At 39.4% G+C, this 18260-nt stretch overlaps 1 protein-coding gene across 2 annotated transcripts in view; it reads right to left on the reverse strand.

Annotated features, from left to right (window-relative positions):
• Positions 1-18260, reverse strand: part of LOC114648389 (kelch-like protein 29) — an 839883-nt gene that overhangs the window by 64461 nt on the left and 757162 nt on the right. For both annotated transcript variants that reach the window (XM_051924932.1, XM_051924931.1), the window contains one exon: positions 16558-16738. In XM_051924932.1, the coding sequence (XP_051780892.1) occupies positions 16558-16738 (181 nt within the window). The remainder of the gene's footprint in view (positions 1-16557; positions 16739-18260) is intronic.

Genomic DNA, 18260 nt, shown 5'->3' on the forward strand with positions numbered 1-18260 from the left:
TACAAATAAGTAAATTCTTATGACAAAGTAAATGTATAGTTTTACGAAGCAGAAAAGAAACAGCAGAAAATCAGCTCTAAACTGAAATTTGGTGAATAGCAGTAAAGTCTTCTAGCTTTGCTGCTACAGGCAGGCTAATGACAAGGATGGGTGGTCCATGTACATTATTAGTGCATGAAAGTAACATGCGGATGGCGCCAGTGGGGGCTGTCACTACCTACACGTTCTTCAAGTTTTCTTTGGTCATGATGTGGGATCTTCTACCTTGGCCAAATGCCCAATTTGTCACACTGCCCTTCACTGTCGCTGTGGTGGCCTTACTAATGAAGAAATGTCACACTGTAAGCTGGACATGAAACAGGGAGAAATCTCAAGAATATCGGGGAGTGCCATCAAACAGTTATGGGGTTAGAAAGGGCTTTCTGAAGTACTTAAATGGGTCAAGTGCTTTGTGATAGTTGTCAATATTAACTAAATGGAGACGGACTGACTAGCTGCTAGTATTAATTCCTTTCTTTCAGCATGAATGCACTGACTGTCCAAAAATGCAGAAGAGTATCTGTTGTCATCGGTGGTGTATGTGTGTCAGGCTCAATACTGGAACTAAACACAGCAGCGGAGGAGGAAGCGCGGCAAAAGCAGACCATTATAGCAGCTACCTGGCAATGTCCTAGTTAACACACAGATAGTGAAGCTCAGATTTTCAAACTCGGGGAAACTCAGCAGGGTTTTGCTTCCTGTTCTGCCACAAGATTACAAGATTATGTTGAATGGGGGCCTCAGGCCACATCTACTGCACTGTAGCCCTCAAAAGCCCCCATGAAATGCTGATCTCTCTTTGTCAAATTTGCTACGCAGCAGGCAGCCACCAAAGCAGATCTTAATCAACAGTCGAAACTGAGAATCTTCTGCTACCGGAACTGAAGATGATACACTTCAGCTTAATAATGACAAGCCAAGGGCTCCAGCAAAAAATAAACCTCTAAAAAGAAAAACACGCGTCAACAATCGTACTGCGGACGTGAGCTTGAAAGGGGCCTCGGGGGGCAGTTCACTACAAAAGAAAGGGAATGTGTGGGGATATACATAAATACTGAATGTTGCCTGTGTATCTCAAACAAGCTGGCTGCATAGGTATTTTTATACACACACACACACACACATATGTACAGTCTACATAATACATAATGTATATTCATATTTATAAATATATCACATACAGTACTTTACATAGTACATGTTTTATACAGTTAATAAAGATGCTTGAAAAATCCCTTTCCTGATCTGTTTCAACTGCTGCCATGGATATGCAACGAACAGCCTGAAGAGTACACTGCTAATTTTAGCCAAATTTACTTCCTCACTTTTAAGATGAGCGGGCTGTCAGGCTGCCTTTCAAAACGTTTCCTCGGGGTGTCCCTGCAGGCACTGCCTTTTGGGTAATCACTAGGCACTCAGCAAATGCACAAGCAGAGAGCACCAGGCTGATTTCAGCTAATAAGGCTTTTTAAACAAGCACAACAGAACTGACATGCCATCCCAACATTAGGCCAGTTCATCTCAGAAGAGGCGTTCAGCCCAAACCGCTCATTGGTATGAAGCTGAAATCAAAGAACGGGGCCAAAGTGTCTGAGAGGGCGCCTGTTGTCACCGGCAAATTGATAAAAGATACCTTATAAGTTGCACAATTTATATGTGAAAAAGCTCCATCCCTTGCGATTCGCTGAATCTTGGTGCAGTTTTTTAATGTCACAGTGGTTGCTGCTGCTGAAGTGGTCCCAGGTTCAAGTCTCAGACTGAGTTTGCATGTTTTTCAAGTGGTTTTCTCCAAGTACTCTGCTTTCCTTCTATGTCACAAAGACATGGTGTGAGCAGGAGGGTACCTCGGCCATTCCTATGGAGCATTCCTGCTGTTCTCATGATGCTGCCAAACTACGCTCCAGCTTACCATGACTACTCATTTTGAAAACAAACATGAATGAATGATTCTGTGTGTGTGTGTGTGTATGCCTTTGTTGGTGCTGTATTATTGTTAAAGTTCTAAAGAGACATGAAAGGAAGAATTTGATTGTGCTATGTACATATACAATACAATACAATTTATTTTTGTATAGCCCAAAATCACACAAGAAGTGCCGCAATGGGCTTTAACAGGCCCTGCCTCTTGACAGCCACCCAGCCTTGACTTTCTAAGAAGACAAGGAAAAACTCCCAAAAAACCCTTGTAGGGAAAAAATGGAAGAAACCTTAGGAAAGGCAGTTCAAAAAGACAGACCTCTTTCCAGGTAGGTTGGGCATGCAGTGGGTGTCAAAAAGAAGGGGGTCAATACAATACAATACAATACACAGAACAGAACACAAGTAATCCTCAATACAATATAATAGTAAAATAAAAATATTACAAGTACAGAGCAGAATTTAACAGTAGATGATATCACATAATATGATTTGGATTTGTTTAGAGTCCTGGAGACCTCAGCCATCAAGCTGCCTCCCCCATTTGGCCATTTCACAGCTGAGAGAGCGCTGGGCCAGCCAATCCGATGAAAGGACCCCTCTACCCCACGATTCATGTGATCCTCCATCAGGGATGACTTTACATATAACAATGGAGCTGAACTTTGTATTTGACCTTCATTTAAAATGTAATATTAACATAAGGTTACCTGCATGAGCACATAAGTGGCATAACAACTGCATGTGGGACAAAAGTGTGGAGGAATAACTGCATGGAATTTCTGCACTTTTCTCCAGAGCAACTGGCCAAGATGGAAAGAGCAACCCACTAGCAGTGTGCAATTTTCCTGGATGAAATTGTCAGTGTGCATTTGTCAGTGCAACAAGCAGGTGATATCCACACAATATGAACAAAAATACGCAGTCTCTCTGTACTCCAGGGTCTGCACAGCTCGAATGTTTAACAATAAAAGAAAAATGTGTCAGAAGAACTTAAGAAGTTGTTCCGCCATACTTAGGTCATGTAGAACACAATAATCTTGAATACACAAGCAAGGCAAAGGAAAAGGCCAAATCAAAAGCCTGACACTCTTTGTGTGTGGGGGCTTGATAAAGCACTGAGGGTCAGTGCAATGAGGGAAGGCTGCAGGGCCAGGTATCTATCTAGTGGAATTTAATAAAAAAGTTTCAGCTCATTATTGATGTAAATGTTTATAGATACTAGCGAGAATAAAATTCTGCCAGATACATTACTGCCAGCCTCAGTTACTGTTTCTAAATGAACAGTTCAGGCAAAGAATAATAAATAAATGACCCCCCTCCCCAATGTTAGTGACTGTAAAAAACCTGCCATTGAAGGAGGAGACACAATGCCAGCATGAGGGGAGATTACAGGAAGCATCAGACTACACATGCAGTCGCTCAAGTGGTCCACTGTGTGATTAGTTCTCACACAGGCAGAGAACTTTGCAGTTTCTAAATTTATTGTTATTCATTATTTCAAAGTCTTATTCTGTTACTAGGTCTACTACACTACTCTGTGTGTGTGTGTGTGTGTGTGTGTGTGTGTGTGTCCAGTGCCTTTGAGCTGTCTGATTGGTCAGTTTGGCTGTGGTTGATTAGTGGCAAGGTAGATGACAGGATGAGTTAAGAGTGCAAAGTTCAGTGACCAGCCGACAGTAAACTGCACACCTATCTGATGCGACATGAGGAACACAAGCAAACTTCTGAAAAGGATTTGAAGTCCGTGCCCTGGAGCTGTGAGGCTGCAAGTCAAAGCACTTCTCCACGTGGCAGCCCCTTATTACAACTGTGAGGAAAGTTTTACACCTGCTCAGGCAGAAGAGTAAGAAATAGGAAACACATGAAGAGGGACTTCATGCTGAACTTGACAGCACTGAGCATGTCTCCATCTATGGTTGAAAGGTCCTTTTTATTCACACACCCAGTAATGATGGCGAGAGCACATGGGTTCAGCTGCAACTCTGTATTGGCAGAGCTAAACAATTGCTTAATGCACAAAATGAAACCTAAACTCCTTGGCTGGGGATGACTAAAAAACATTTAGGAAAATTAGGTAAGAAAAAAAAAATTCTGACTACTTACAACCTGGACTATGATGGAATGTGTTCACATTTTGGCCTTTTTATAGCTGCTACATGTTAAAGTGTTACTCTTAAAAGAGTACAGTGGATGTATAACAAGCTGTCTGGATAAGCACAAGGTAATGACTAAGACACTGCAAACTGTGTTGTACGGCACAGGCTGCAAAGGGGGCAGCCAGAACTGAGAAGCATTCAGTTTCTCCCTGGCAGACTGGCACTGCACTTCATTATTCAGCGTGGCCCTCTTTGTCACAGGTCTTTAACATTCAAGTGACATAATTATGCAGCCTAATAGGAAAAACCTTCCGAAATAAATCCAGTACATGGACCCCGATGTGTTCTTCTGAGCTGCCAGAGAAATGATGAATGGACTAAGTTGTAATGATTTTGTAATCCATCTTGTGCATTACAAAGCCCTTTATGTTTTTGCAAATAATATCTGCCTCATTACTCTCTCTGCGAACTTCCCATTGTGCAGATGTGGATCTCTGCGAAACACCATGTTCTACTGTACTGGTGGTTATTTATATATTTTTTTATATTTCCATTCCCCCGTGTCCTTAACCTACTTATTCAGTTCAATCCCCCAATGTGCTGATCTGCCAAACATTCTTGAACCCAACTCACATAAAACAATCCAGTGCCAGAAGAGCTCACTTCATATTATACAGAACAAGTAGAGAACCCAGAAATTCAGATATGTCCTTGTGAACGCTGAAAGACAATGTGTAAGGCTCCTTTCCTTTTTTACATATAAGGCTGAAGTCCACAACGGTTAAGTGCACAAAGATGGAGATGGGCAGGGTTCACTTCAGTTTGAAAAAGATGTGTCCCCTTGCCCCATGACTCCCTCATCAAAAGGTTATCCTTCAGTTGCTGCACACTAACTTAAATGCACTCGGTAACACAACGGCCATCTTTAACTTTCTTTTCCAGCGTTCATTCACTTGCTCAATCTGAATCTTAGTGAAACTGTCGCCCAGGCCTCAAGGAGGACCACCAAGGTAACTCTGTGATGTAACGTTTGTCTAGTGGTGTAGCACCTCTCATGGCAGACAGAATTCTTTCACCAAAATACGGAGTGCCATTTCGCGAGCAGTTTTGACCGGCCACTTTAATTCTACCTAAATTGCCATCTTACTGAATCATTGTGTCCCAGACTTCTCAATTGTACTTCATAATGTTGCCTGTTCATTTTCCTCATAAAACCATTTGACTACTACTACCATATGACCAAGTAGTACTGGCATTAAGGTGTTTGTGTGTGGTTAGAACAACATGTAGGAAAATGGAAAGAAGTTAAATCAACAAAATGCACAAGGAAATGCCCTTTTATTATTCTTTGGGTTCTGGTCTCATGATCCATCCATTATTGAACCTGCACAATATAATCCGGGACAGGGAGTGCCTGGGGCCTTTCCAGGCAGCAGTGGCAACAAGACAGGTACTGTAAGGGGCAGCAGTCCAAATCAGGGCACAAATCTACAAGGCCAATTTCAGAACTATGCACACCACTGGGAGGAAAACAGAGTCCATCATGGAAAACCCATTCAGGAGAGAACATCAAAACTTTACAGAAGCAATGACTAGGATTTGAACTCGTGGAGCTGTGAAGTAGCACTGCTTTCCTGGGTCACCTACTATATGCTCAATGATCTAACAAAACCTCATCCATCCATCACTTTTCTAACTAGGCCTTTGAGAGTACTGTTGTTGTTTCTTTTCTCTCACAAGACGTATATTGACAAAAAAAATTTGGTCATTTAAGTTAAGGATTTTTTTTTACATTTTTTTATTAATCCTTTTTCCCATGACATATTGTAAGTCACAATTAAGACATTCTTGAAGGGTCCATTTCTTGCCCCCTGACCATGCCAGATAAGCACCTAGTTCACCTCATTAGCTGCTTTACTAACTCCATTCAGGCTCGAGCTGTTTATCGAGGCTGTCAGAAAGCACATCGCACGTTGCTGCCTCCACCTTCACAACCATTTTGGTTCACTCAGATGCTGTTTAGACATATCAGTGAGGGGGTTGTTGTATTCAGTGTGCTGTGCTTAACCAGGGTGCATGAAATAGCCCAGTTACTAAAGACCAAAAACAAAGAAAAAGAAAGAAAGGCACACATGCTCTACCTGTTGGATGAAAGCACAAGCAATTTACACTAATAAGTCAGACTTTCTCTTTGGTGAAGATCAAAGTAGGACAACTCCATCTCTGTAGTGCTTTCAAGGCCTGGATTGATAATCTTTATATATCAATAGTCTGCCAAATGGGTGTGTATCTGACAGGGGGGGCTGCTGCATCCAGGATGAGTGGGCGGACAACAGGCACATTACAAATTTGATTCCATTACTTTCAGCAGCATGGGTGAGTGCCTCCGTAGTGAAGTGGGGTTTATGAAGCAGTAAAGAATCTGCATTCACCACATGAACACCTCCTTTAAATGAGATCTCACCTTTGATCTTTCATTTACACGCAACAGTGAGGAAAAAGTGTCAATGATCTCTGAGGAAATGTAACATCGAACATTTGACTATTTAAAAAAAAATGACAGAAAGAAAAGAATGATGAAGGGTCTGTGTATCCATACAGCCACATTTGTCAAGAGAACTGAACGCATATAACTTGCATCACAAAAACTGAAAATTACAAAATGGGCAGGGAAAAAAAACACAATAAATGTAACTGCTAAAAGAGACAAGCAGCAGGTAGCAACAGAATGGATTTGTTTTACCTCATGCAGGTATGAAATAGAGCACTGTGCCCCGAGCAAATGGGAAATGCAGTAAAGAAATGCTTTAGAGACGCATACTAATCTGTCTGTGTGCCTCTATAGCATTGGACAACACTGATAACAAATAGATTTAGAAATTTTAATGCTGGCTATTCAATTTGTGTCAAGATCTTCCACTACATCAGGCCTTAGTTCTCATTCTGAAACCTGCCTAATACACTTGAGGGTAGAGGGGCTGAGGTCTGCATCTGCACCATTAGGCATATGCAGGAGGTAACCTTGGACTGGATGCCAGTCCACCTCAGAGCCCTCTCCTGCAAATATTAGGCTGTTTTCACATGTATCTGTGTGGGTGTGGACTAAGCCATAGGCCAGTATATGCTAACAGGGGCACATTTGAAAATGTCCCTTTGCTTGTGTTTCTGGCCTTCTGTCCACACTGAAACAGTGTACTCATTTAGAAAATGCTCCATCAACACTAAGGCTTAATTTACACTAATATAAATACATTTGAAAATGTTTTTGTTTTAAAAGTTTTCTGTTCCCATCAGCATTTTCAGATTATTTTCTAAAATAACATCAAGTACACTTAAAAAATTTTAATTTAAAAACACCATGGGCCTCATGTATAAACGATGCGTACACACAAAAATGTTTCGTATGCCCATTTCCACACTCACATCGCAATGTATAAAAACTAAATTTAGTGTACAGCCTTGCACATTCTTATGGCAGCCTTGCATACAAACGTTTCTGCTCTGTTTCACAAACTGGTGGCACCCGGCGTCAAAGCAGTGGTACTGTTTCTGTGTGGTCTCCCTTTTTTCAGATTTGTATCAGTGACGTGGGATTCATCAAATATACTGAAATCAATTGCATATCATTTAAAAATTGAATTCACATGATTGTAATCAAGTTGGACGGTTGGGAGACAAAGTCAGAGAGGCGAGATTGTGTTAGTTTGGACATGTGCAGAGGAGAGATGCTGAGTATATTGAGAGAAGGATGCTAAGGATAGAGCTGCCAGGGAAGAGGAACAGAGGAAGGCCTAAGAGAAGGTTTATGGATGTGGTGAGAGAGGACGTGCAGGTGATGGGTGTAACAGAACAAGATGCAGAGGACAGAAAGTTATGGAAGAAGATGATCCGCTGTGGCAACCCCTAACGGGAGCAGCCGAAAGAAGAAGAAGAAGTAATCATTCTGTAACAATATAATGGTGCATGGAATTAACAAACTATTCTAAATACCATAGCTGCTTTAGTGTTATTACTCTCAATGCACCACTCAGAGTATTAGAGCAGAGTCTTAACCCATTGTATGTGTGTGTGGTATCATAGTGGAACAGCAGCTGATTGGAAAGCTCTATGGTGGGTTGTGTCAAGAGGGCAGAGGATTATTGGGATATAGCTTCCAGCCCTGGAGGACATTTATAGCACACACTGCCTAAGGAAAGCCACCAGCATCTGCATGGATTCCACTCAGCCATGCTGCAGTCTATTTGAATTACTCCAATATGGCAAACACTTTAGAGTCCTTCCTGTACGGGCCTTGAGGCTCAAAAACAGTTTCATCCCAAGAGCTCTAAATGCACTCAATCAGTCCATCAAGTGCTCCTGGTAGAACTGTTTGTACTTATAATTACAATTACCTCACTGAAAACTTGCACTACAGCTGTAACACTGCACAACCCATGCCACGTTATTAACCATTTGTACGATCTACACTATATGTGCATGTTTCTTGTACTTATGCTTTCATATTGTATAATTTCATTATTTTTTATCATATTATTATTACTGTTATTTTATAGGAAAATAAGTTTATGGAGGATTTGCACATTGAATCTCATTGTACTATACAATAACAATAAAGGAATTGAGTTCAATTCAATAGAAGACAGCGCATATTTACAGATGATGATGACTAGCTCCTAAGTCGATTTAGATTTCCAAGAGCTATTCTCTTGCAGCTGTGTGATTTCATTTTTATGATGAAATCCATTAAAGTATGAATATTACATTTTACACTTAAATCGATAACTTCATTTAAATAATGTTTACTGTTAATAATTAAACATGTGATGGCGCAGTGGTAGTGATGAGCTGATACCCCATCCAGGGATTGTTCCTGCCTCGCGCTTGATGCTTGCTAGGATTGGCATGGCCCTGGATGGATGGATAGAATAATTAAACATGTATAACAATGATTTTTCAATGTTCATTAAAGTTTTGAAGAATCTGTGTTCTAAGCTTACAGCTGATTTTAAATTTGTTACAGAGCTCATTGTGTGGTGAATGGTTACATGGAGAAAGAAAAAAGGACAGGAGTTGGGGGTTGGTACATTTGACAGAGACAGTACTGCTGCATTAAATTATTCCATTCTGGGTCGTGCATGCTACCACTGAACCACAGTGCCCCCCACATGTTTAATACATGTTTTAGTGCATTTCATCATGAAAATTATATCAAGTATAGTTCTTACTATTCTAAAATGTTCAGAGAGTTGTAATATCATGAATGTAATGTATTCTGTTTGGCAATCACTGCCTGCGCACACCTGTCGGTGTAAGGGAAAGCCAGTTTAAGAAGCACATAGTGATTAATGACTGGGGAACACATGCAACATGAAGCATATAACGTGCTACTTTAGTTACAATGGGATTTGAGAAACTCTAGTACATTAAAGTTTATGACGTTCTACTTTAATGGCAAAATAAACTATGAGATTAAAGTGTAAATTTCGAGATTTAAAGTCTAAATTTCTACTTTCTTTTCTTCACTGTTTCTCTCATTATTTTTTCTTTTCTCTGTGCCCTGATACACTTCCATATGACACTCTGACGGTGGATTACAACTCACCTTTTCACGTCGACTTTGAAATCTGATCACTTCTTCTTTATTTCGAGCACTATGCGGCTTTCTGAACTTGAAATTTTGACTGCCACTACATCAATTTCCTTTTGCTGCTCATACCATTTCCTAAGCCACCAAAAAGTAGGTTTTTCCATGCCTTCACTTCACTGAGTAGGACCTCCACTTCGCATTTGCTTAAATTTTTTATTTTCTCTTGTGCTTTTGCCATTGGCTTTTCACAGAATCCTGAACGTAAGGTAAAGGGCTATTTATATTGATTTGTATATTCAAAGGGGTGTAATTCTGCAAGGAGTTGGGTTGGGGTGGCAGGCATGTGCACATGAGTTACATTTCACGCAGACTGGAATTTATGGGGCAGAAGTGCGTGGAAGTTGGCTTGCACACAGTTTTGTGCATCTGAATTTTTGTGTGCATATGCACATTTCCACTTTTGTCTGTACACCATGTTTTAGTGTGAATTCTATGCACGGCATTATGAATGGGGCCCCAGGTCTCACTTAGCTGTGTGAATGGGGAAGATGGTGTTTGCACAAACACTAATGTGTCAGTGCTGGCTTCAGTTTTGTCCCCTGTGATCTCATCATTACTGCGCGGATTGTCTTTCCCTAACTTTTAAACATCTAAAAACACTTAAATATTTTGCTGTATTTATTTTAGCAGAAATCCCAGTCTGTATTTTCTAAGGCTTTGCCAACCTTATACTCGTGTGTAACCTGTAAAAACAGTTGCACTTCATTGTCTGTCTGCACAAAGAAATCCATTCTGCATTATTGTCATTCTTTTAGCATTTTGATTTTCTTTGGTTTGCTCAACAAACAAAAGTTGCTCAAAGCTAATAAACGATAAAGATTTAGCTGTTTTGTGCATTTCAAATGGATCATAAACTTTTAGAAAAAGATCTTACAATGTTATTGCGGACGGAAAACAAAATGTGTTTTCAAATTTATCGGAGTTAGCGTGGACCCGCATTAGACCCACTGCCTACCTTAATCTGCACATTCAGATGTGGGAGAGAAACAGGAACAAATGAAGTCCATCCAGACACAGAGAGAACATGTAACCACCCCACAGGCAGCCACAAGATTTGGAGCCATGAAGCAGAATTCCTAACTGTTGTACCAGCATGCTTCTGATCACTGATCTGAAATTAAATATACAACCTCCTTTTGGTGGTTTGGGACAAAGGGTGAAGTTAGTGGTCAGGAGAGAAATTACTAACAAATATGGTGTTGTCATCACTACTGTCCTGGTGAAAAACACAGAAGAGGAAGTTAACCCTAGTGTATGTGGGTGTGTGTTTGCTTCGCCTTGGATGATTCTATGGTTTAGTCCCACGTATCTAGTTATGAAGCTCTTTCAGTTTTTTCATATAAATCGCAAGGAAACCAGAAGAATCAATTCAGGTTCTGGTTCAATATTTGTAAATAAAATTACAATTTTTAGGATTAAATAAAATAAATAAGCAATAATAATAATAATAATTCATCTGTCATTGTTAGATAGACAACAACTCAATGAAATTGTCTAAACGCAAAGGGACAAAATGAAAATATTTACGTAGTAGTACTGTAATGTTGATATTGTCGTATGTACGGAGAGGAGAGATAAAGTCTTACTTGCATATCCAACTGACATGCAACACATCACCACTCTCTGGTGTCAGGACAGCAGAATATATTAATATACAGAATATTGTTTGATTTAATTTAATGGAAACATCACTGTTTAATGCAGAAAATAAAATGAAAGAATGAGACCACATAATGGCTACGAAAGATAAACATTTAATATATAATTCTGTTATGAAATTAAAGTCTACAAAAGAAGTTCATATTCTTATAATACTGCAAAGAAACTAGACAAAAAATTTTTTTAATGGCAATTGTTTTGCTTTATTTAGCAAAAATATTTTCCAATGGGGTAAGCAAAAATTTACTTGATAAGATTTCTTAAAGTAAGCTAAATAATCATAAATACAAATTTTTTGATAAGTCAATAATTTTTACAATAAGGAAAACAAGATTTAATGTCATGATAGAAATACTTTTCACTTGCTTAGTTTGCATTTTTTGCAGTGAAGGAATGTATATAAATCGGAATAAAAGTAGACACTTCAGGTAGATGGGAGAAACTGAGATCTGTGGATTTTGTGAACACTGCTCCACATGCAGTTTGCAAACATAAAAGTGCACTCTGACACTTTCCTGTTCTCCTTCTGAATGTGACGCATTGCACTTTGCTGCTTTGTCTGTTTAAATAAAGTGCCTTTTATCACTTTAGGCTGCAGTGAGTGGAAGTGCCAGCCAGTTACAGGTGACTACAGAGACTTAGAAGTCAGACCCTGCAGTTAACCTAAGAATTCTTATTAATGTTCTCTCAATACCATCTTGTGGGTGGAAAAAGACAGCAATCAAGTTGTTAAAAGAATATGTGGCAGTTTAACTTGCAAAAAACAAAAAAATCAGAGAATCCTAAATTTTTATACAACACAATTCTGTTTTTCATTCAACTATCCAAAGTAGGCGCAAGTCATTATAAACAGCAGGTTTTCGATCTCTCATTTTACCATCTTGACTAGATATGCCAGTTAGTGACTATGTGAAGTACAGTGCAGCGTGTCCCTTCTCCCACTGTGTACCTATTAATTCCTGCCATTACTGCATGACACTCGCCTTCATGCTCACTTGACAAATACTAGGCTGCGTGTGGAGCGGAGGGGATCACTGGATGCATTTAAAATGAGTTTAAGAACAGGGATATTGTCCCACTGCAGAATAATAAATAAAGCATCACGTCAGCAGGCAACAATACCAACTTGGTAAAAGGTTACTGCAGCCTACAACAAAACACACTGCACGGCACACAAAAATGTGAGGACAAATCTGTATCCTGAAAGGACTTTCAACGGCAGTGTGCCCTGTATCTGGACCACTTTCTGGTTACTGCATAAAAATTGTTTTAAGCATAAATTGTGACTTTTTCTTTACATATGTATCTTCTTGTTCTTTTTTTTTTAACTGTGAAGTTAATACTGAATGCCATCAAATGACCTAATATTTCTTGATAATAGACATTCCACTCATTTCAATAGCATGTAAGAAATGTACATTTTTACAGGAAAGATAGTCTAGAAAATATTTTATGGTGGTCACCAATATGATCAAGTCTTCAGTTAATTTATTTTATACTCCTCCCATTGTTTTAGTTCTTGCCTTCCTAATAATTATTTCCAGGGCCTTTGCTATTGTTTGAAAAATCTTCTACATGACTGATGTCAATTTGTTTTTGTTTGTGTCACATAGGACAAAAGGTCCGTCACTCTGGTACACCACAAAGCATGAAGATCATTCTCTAAAAGTCCACATTAATAAGCAATTTCAAACTACAGATCTAGTAAAGTTTACAATGATATATGGCTGAAAGCCATAGGATTTACATTAAATATTTAGATCACATCCCATTCAGCAAAAAATGCTCTGTTTTAGTTGCGATCAATGCTTACTTTGTCCCACATATAAACATTACATTACTTTGGCATCTGTAAATGTTCAAGTGTATTTCTGACTTCCTGACAGGGCACATTTGGGGTAGACCTTATAATGGGGAGTGGGCTGTGCCCTGTTGGCAATGATAAGCAAACACAACACAATGGCTAACTTAACAGGAGACGTAGTGATTCTGAAAAACAGGTACTGTGACCTAAATGCTCAGGAAATTAGATCAAGCAGGAGTTTCAGTAAGAAAATAAACAGAAATGGCTTATTGTGTTTAACACAAATCCGAATGTTGTAGAGGTAGAAAAAGCTGCTTCAGTTTGATCTGCAGAAGGAAAAAATGAGATGTTCATTTCATATTAAAATTAATGTTGGAAAATTTGCATTTTGGCTGTTATCCTTCAGCAGTTTTTAAACAGTCCAAATGTAATGTTTTTAGAGTTTGTACTTTTAAACAAAGAATAAATTTCACCCTTTTTCTTTCTATTTTCTTAAATTTATGCACTGTAATGGAGTCAGGCTTGAACACCTGGTTGAAAAAACAAAGCTGACAGATATGTGTCTGCAGTTGTGGGTGACACCATATGCTTGCTCTCTCCGAGATGATTCATATTCATTACTTTCATTGAGTACTTCGACTGCCATGAGGCACTGAAATACATTGCTTTTATTTCTTTATCAAGACAAAAAGTTTTAAAGATTGAAAATGCTGCATCCAAAATGTGATTTCAAACTTTGTATTAAGTTTCCAAAGCAGAATTAACAGACCTTTTTATTTTTAATATCTTCATGTACTGTGATTGGGTTGCTGTTATCATTTATTAACCGCCATTATCCATTCTGAGACACCAGTTCTGGAAGACAATGCCCAATGTATTTGTGTTTAGGTAGTGTGGGACATAACAGCCTTGCTCCCTTCTTATTTTTTCTATTCTTTATTTTTGTTGTACATCATCATGTTTGGGGCACAGTGTCTAGCTCTCATGCAAAATGAACCTAGAAAACTGAGCTCAACATCCAGACCCAGGTGGTGTCTACTGTATGTGCAGTCTGCATGTTCTACCTGGGTCTCTCTGTGGCTTTCCCCCACAGCCTCAGAGACATGCAGGTTAGACTAACTGGTAAATCCAGATTGACTGTGTTGGCAAGTGTGTGAGGGCCCTGTGATGGACGATGTCCTGTCCATGTTCAGGCACTAAAAAAAAAGATAAAAAGATCATAGGTCCAGTTTTCACTGTGGCGGCTAAGTCAGACTTCCTTCAAAAACAGAAGTTTGGAAAAAGTGTGGAGCTGCCCCTTCAAAAATAATGTGACACAGATACCACAAAGTATCTCCAGTGTTGCTTCTATTACTTATCATGATGTGGAGATGGAAAAATCATGCCAACCACCAAACACTGATTTTTTTTTAATATATTGTATTATAAAGCTGTAGTAAAAAAGTAAACACAGGGTGGACTTTCCTGTAAAGAGCACCAGCAGCATGCCACTTTCACCCGAAACATTATGATTCACTGCTTCCTTTTCTGAGTTGTCGGCACACAATCTTTAAGTAGATCAATTTGTAGTCAACAAAATCTTAAGAATGCAGTGCTATCTATCTATCTATCTATCTATCTATCTATCTATCTATCTATCTATCTATCTATCTATCTATCTATCTATCTATCTATCTATCTATCTATTTTGGCCCCCTTCCACCCAACTCTCCATTGCTTTTAGTCCATCATCTGATCCTCTTTACATTATGTATACACTTTGTGAGGAAGGGTTAGAATGGTGCGACTTCCCCATACTCTGCACCTTTTGAAGGCTGTAATACTCAGGTCTTTGGACCTACCAGTCGGAGCAGGGGGCTCCATGATTTTTTTACAAATGTTATGGAGTCTCTATTCTGTACTTCCCATTTTATTGAACCAAATATAAACCTTTCCTAGCTGCAAGGATTTGACTGCCTTGGCTACTGAGAGTCCTGGAGACCATGTTGAAGGCAATGTATACTGTAATAGCTCTGGTGGAAGAAAGCAGTTAGTAGATACGCTTTAAGAAGTGAACTAATAGTAGATGAGACCACTGGTACACTGACGTCTGGGACTGAAGCTGCATGACAATCCACTAATGATCTGGCAAATGTTACCAAAACCACCCATCATAAAAAGAGAGGCTGCTCTCTGGGTCCTGCCGTCTTTCAATACCAACACCTCTTTAATGCAGATCCCTTTGATCACAACTGCAAAAGTACCTTTGAGAGCTTTTGTCAGTGTGAAATGGCCCAGCACTAGCAGAGGCACAACTATTATCACAGCATGGAAAAAAATAGTCTGATCTTGTGCCAGCTGTCTAAGAGCCACAGAGACCAAACAGTCCCGAGTGCTAAAAAACACGGAATTTCATGTTATCAAAGTACCCCAGATCAACATCTACCTGCAGCCTCTCTCACCGGGAATGCAAAACACATTCATGGACTTGTCTGGGTCACTGGGGGCTGTAAATTGGTCAGGTGCAGATACTTGCATAAGGGGGCCCACAAAAACTTGAACCAAATAATCCACAATGCCTTAAATATTAGAAAGAACATGATAATTTACAAATAGTTTCTGCTATTGCACTGCACTATAAAGCCACACTTTAGATGATGTTTCTGTTCATTACCAAATCTAGTGTGGCAAACATTATGCCCAAGGACATTCACATGGCTGCGGTGGGCTGGCGCCCTGCCCGGGGTTTGTTTCCTGCCTTGCGCCCTGTGCTGGCTGGGATTGGCTCCAGCAGTCCCCCGTGACCCTGTAGTTAGGATATAGCAGGTTGGATAATGGATGGATGGACGTTCACATGGATACATAAATGGATACTTGGAAAAAGACAAACAAAATGGTGCACATGTTTAAAATGCAATTGAACAAATGCTTCTCATTATGCTAAGCTTCGTAATATTTTAAATATCTTGCTTTGGGACCGCCATTCAACTGTAAAGTAATCAACAGACCACTCTGTATCAGCTGCTTCTCAGTCTGATTTGTGAAACTAGAATTGCCAATGAGTTTCCAGGCCGTGTGAGCTCAGCCTTGGGAAAGAAACTGATTGAAAACATAATCCTGAGTATAAGTGATTTCATGGTTGTGAGCGTGAAACTGAAAGGAAGATGAACAGGGACTGCAAAAAAAAATAAGGTTGGCCATGTCTGCCCTGGTGTTAGAAACAAACAAGAAATGTGAAATAGTTCTTGCTTTCCTATTAAAAAATGGTGCCTACATATCAGAAAAAGGAACATTGCTTAGGTACCATAATGTGATTCCCTTGAAGAGTACCTTCTGTGAACTATAACATGAAGAGAAATAAAAATATAAACTCGATCCAAGTATGCACAAGACTATTTTTAAGAAAGCTATACCTTTCAACATGGTCCAAATTTCCAGCGACACCAAGTCCTCCTATTGTGTAGAGCTTTCCATCCAAGACCAGACTGTTGTGCCGACACCGTGGGACAGTCATTCGAGATACAAGATTCCAGTTATCAAGCAGCGACATGTAGCACCAGACATCAGCAAGTGTGACTCCAGACTCCATGCCACCTAGATCAGGAACCAAGAAAGAACTGAAATGAGCTCTAAACAAGTCAGTCTACACTTTAAGCAGTGGGTTGTGTCCTACCACAAATAGGCATTTGTGAAGGCTTACATAGTGCTGGGCCACCTTATATCAGAAATAAAATTACAGCACACTAACAGAGACAAGTTGAGGAAACTATTTTCAGGGTAACATTAAGAGCCAACATCTGTGCAGTTTAAAACAAAACAAAAACAACACAAAGTACTTACAATACACTCAAACATTATATACTATAAAATGAGCAACTTTAGATAGAAAATGCCCTGTTACAACAGGGGTGATGCAAGGATGCACCAATTTTCACGGGGTGGTGGAGTATATACAGTGTTATTGAAGTGCTGTATGCTAAGTGCAGTTTCTTTGACCAAGGATGACAGGACAGCCTCTTCATGTGTTGGCAGTTGCAGTATAAATTGAATCCAAATATCTAACTGAGATGCAAAATTGGCTTCCTATTAAGTTTAATGTGCCTTAATGAGGAAGACTAAAACTATTTTAAAGTGGTTTGATAAATTTCAATTTACTGGTGGTGTGAAGGACGTGCCTTTTAAACCACTGAGAGCTTTAAGACTGTCAGAAAATTTCCAAAGGGTGACAACAGCTGTACATAACCTACACGGATTCATTAATTTTTTGACTGATATATTTTTTCCTAAGTCAATCCAACTATTCATGCTATCCTTTTAAAAATCATCACATTCTCACCCTAAGATATTCAATGTATGATGGGGAAAGACAAATTCAGTCAAGCGGGCCAGTTTTGAATTCCCCGGTTCAAATTGCAATGGTGTGTCACTTTTGTGATGTACAGCACATAACATAACCCACTAGGTTTTTCATGTAAGAATATACCCTACTTCATCTTACACTTTTCACATAAACAACATGCAGTGCTACTTATTACATAAAAATATGAATTAAAATAAGTTCCAAACAAGACTGATTGCCTTATTTAGGAAATCCAGACTCAACATGATCCCCCACTACTATACAATACTTATAACAAAATTTTAAAATACTCCAAATAAGAATCACAAAATCACCAACATTAATTATAGTACTGATCTATGGTTTTGTACAGCTAACTGAAAACGTTCATTAAACAGCTGAGGACAGAGAAAGGCTGTGCAGCTATAAATGGAGGAACACAGCAGTGGAGGAGTCAATACAAATGATGGACTAGGCAGAGCCTGGGACCAAAATAAAGAGCGGACATGCCGGGTGAAGTCTACTGCAACGGGAGGCCCATGTGAGTGTGCAGCTTCGGTTACTCAAAGCTATTCCTCCCTTGGCTCTGGACAGCTGAATGTGTCACTTTGCACTTCTTGACACTGTCACTGCTCGACTTTCAGGTATCATTAACTGAATATGAATCTCTCTGGAATCCTCTAATGACATTACTGCATTACTAGAAGACAGAATGCCTGTTAGATTTAGATCGGAAAATGGAGCTGAAGGCTTGTACATTTAAGAGTTACAAAATAA

The sequence above is a fragment of the Erpetoichthys calabaricus genome, chromosome 3, assembly GCF_900747795.2.
Source record: "Erpetoichthys calabaricus chromosome 3, fErpCal1.3, whole genome shotgun sequence".
Lineage (NCBI taxonomy): Eukaryota > Metazoa > Chordata > Cladistia > Polypteriformes > Polypteridae > Erpetoichthys > Erpetoichthys calabaricus.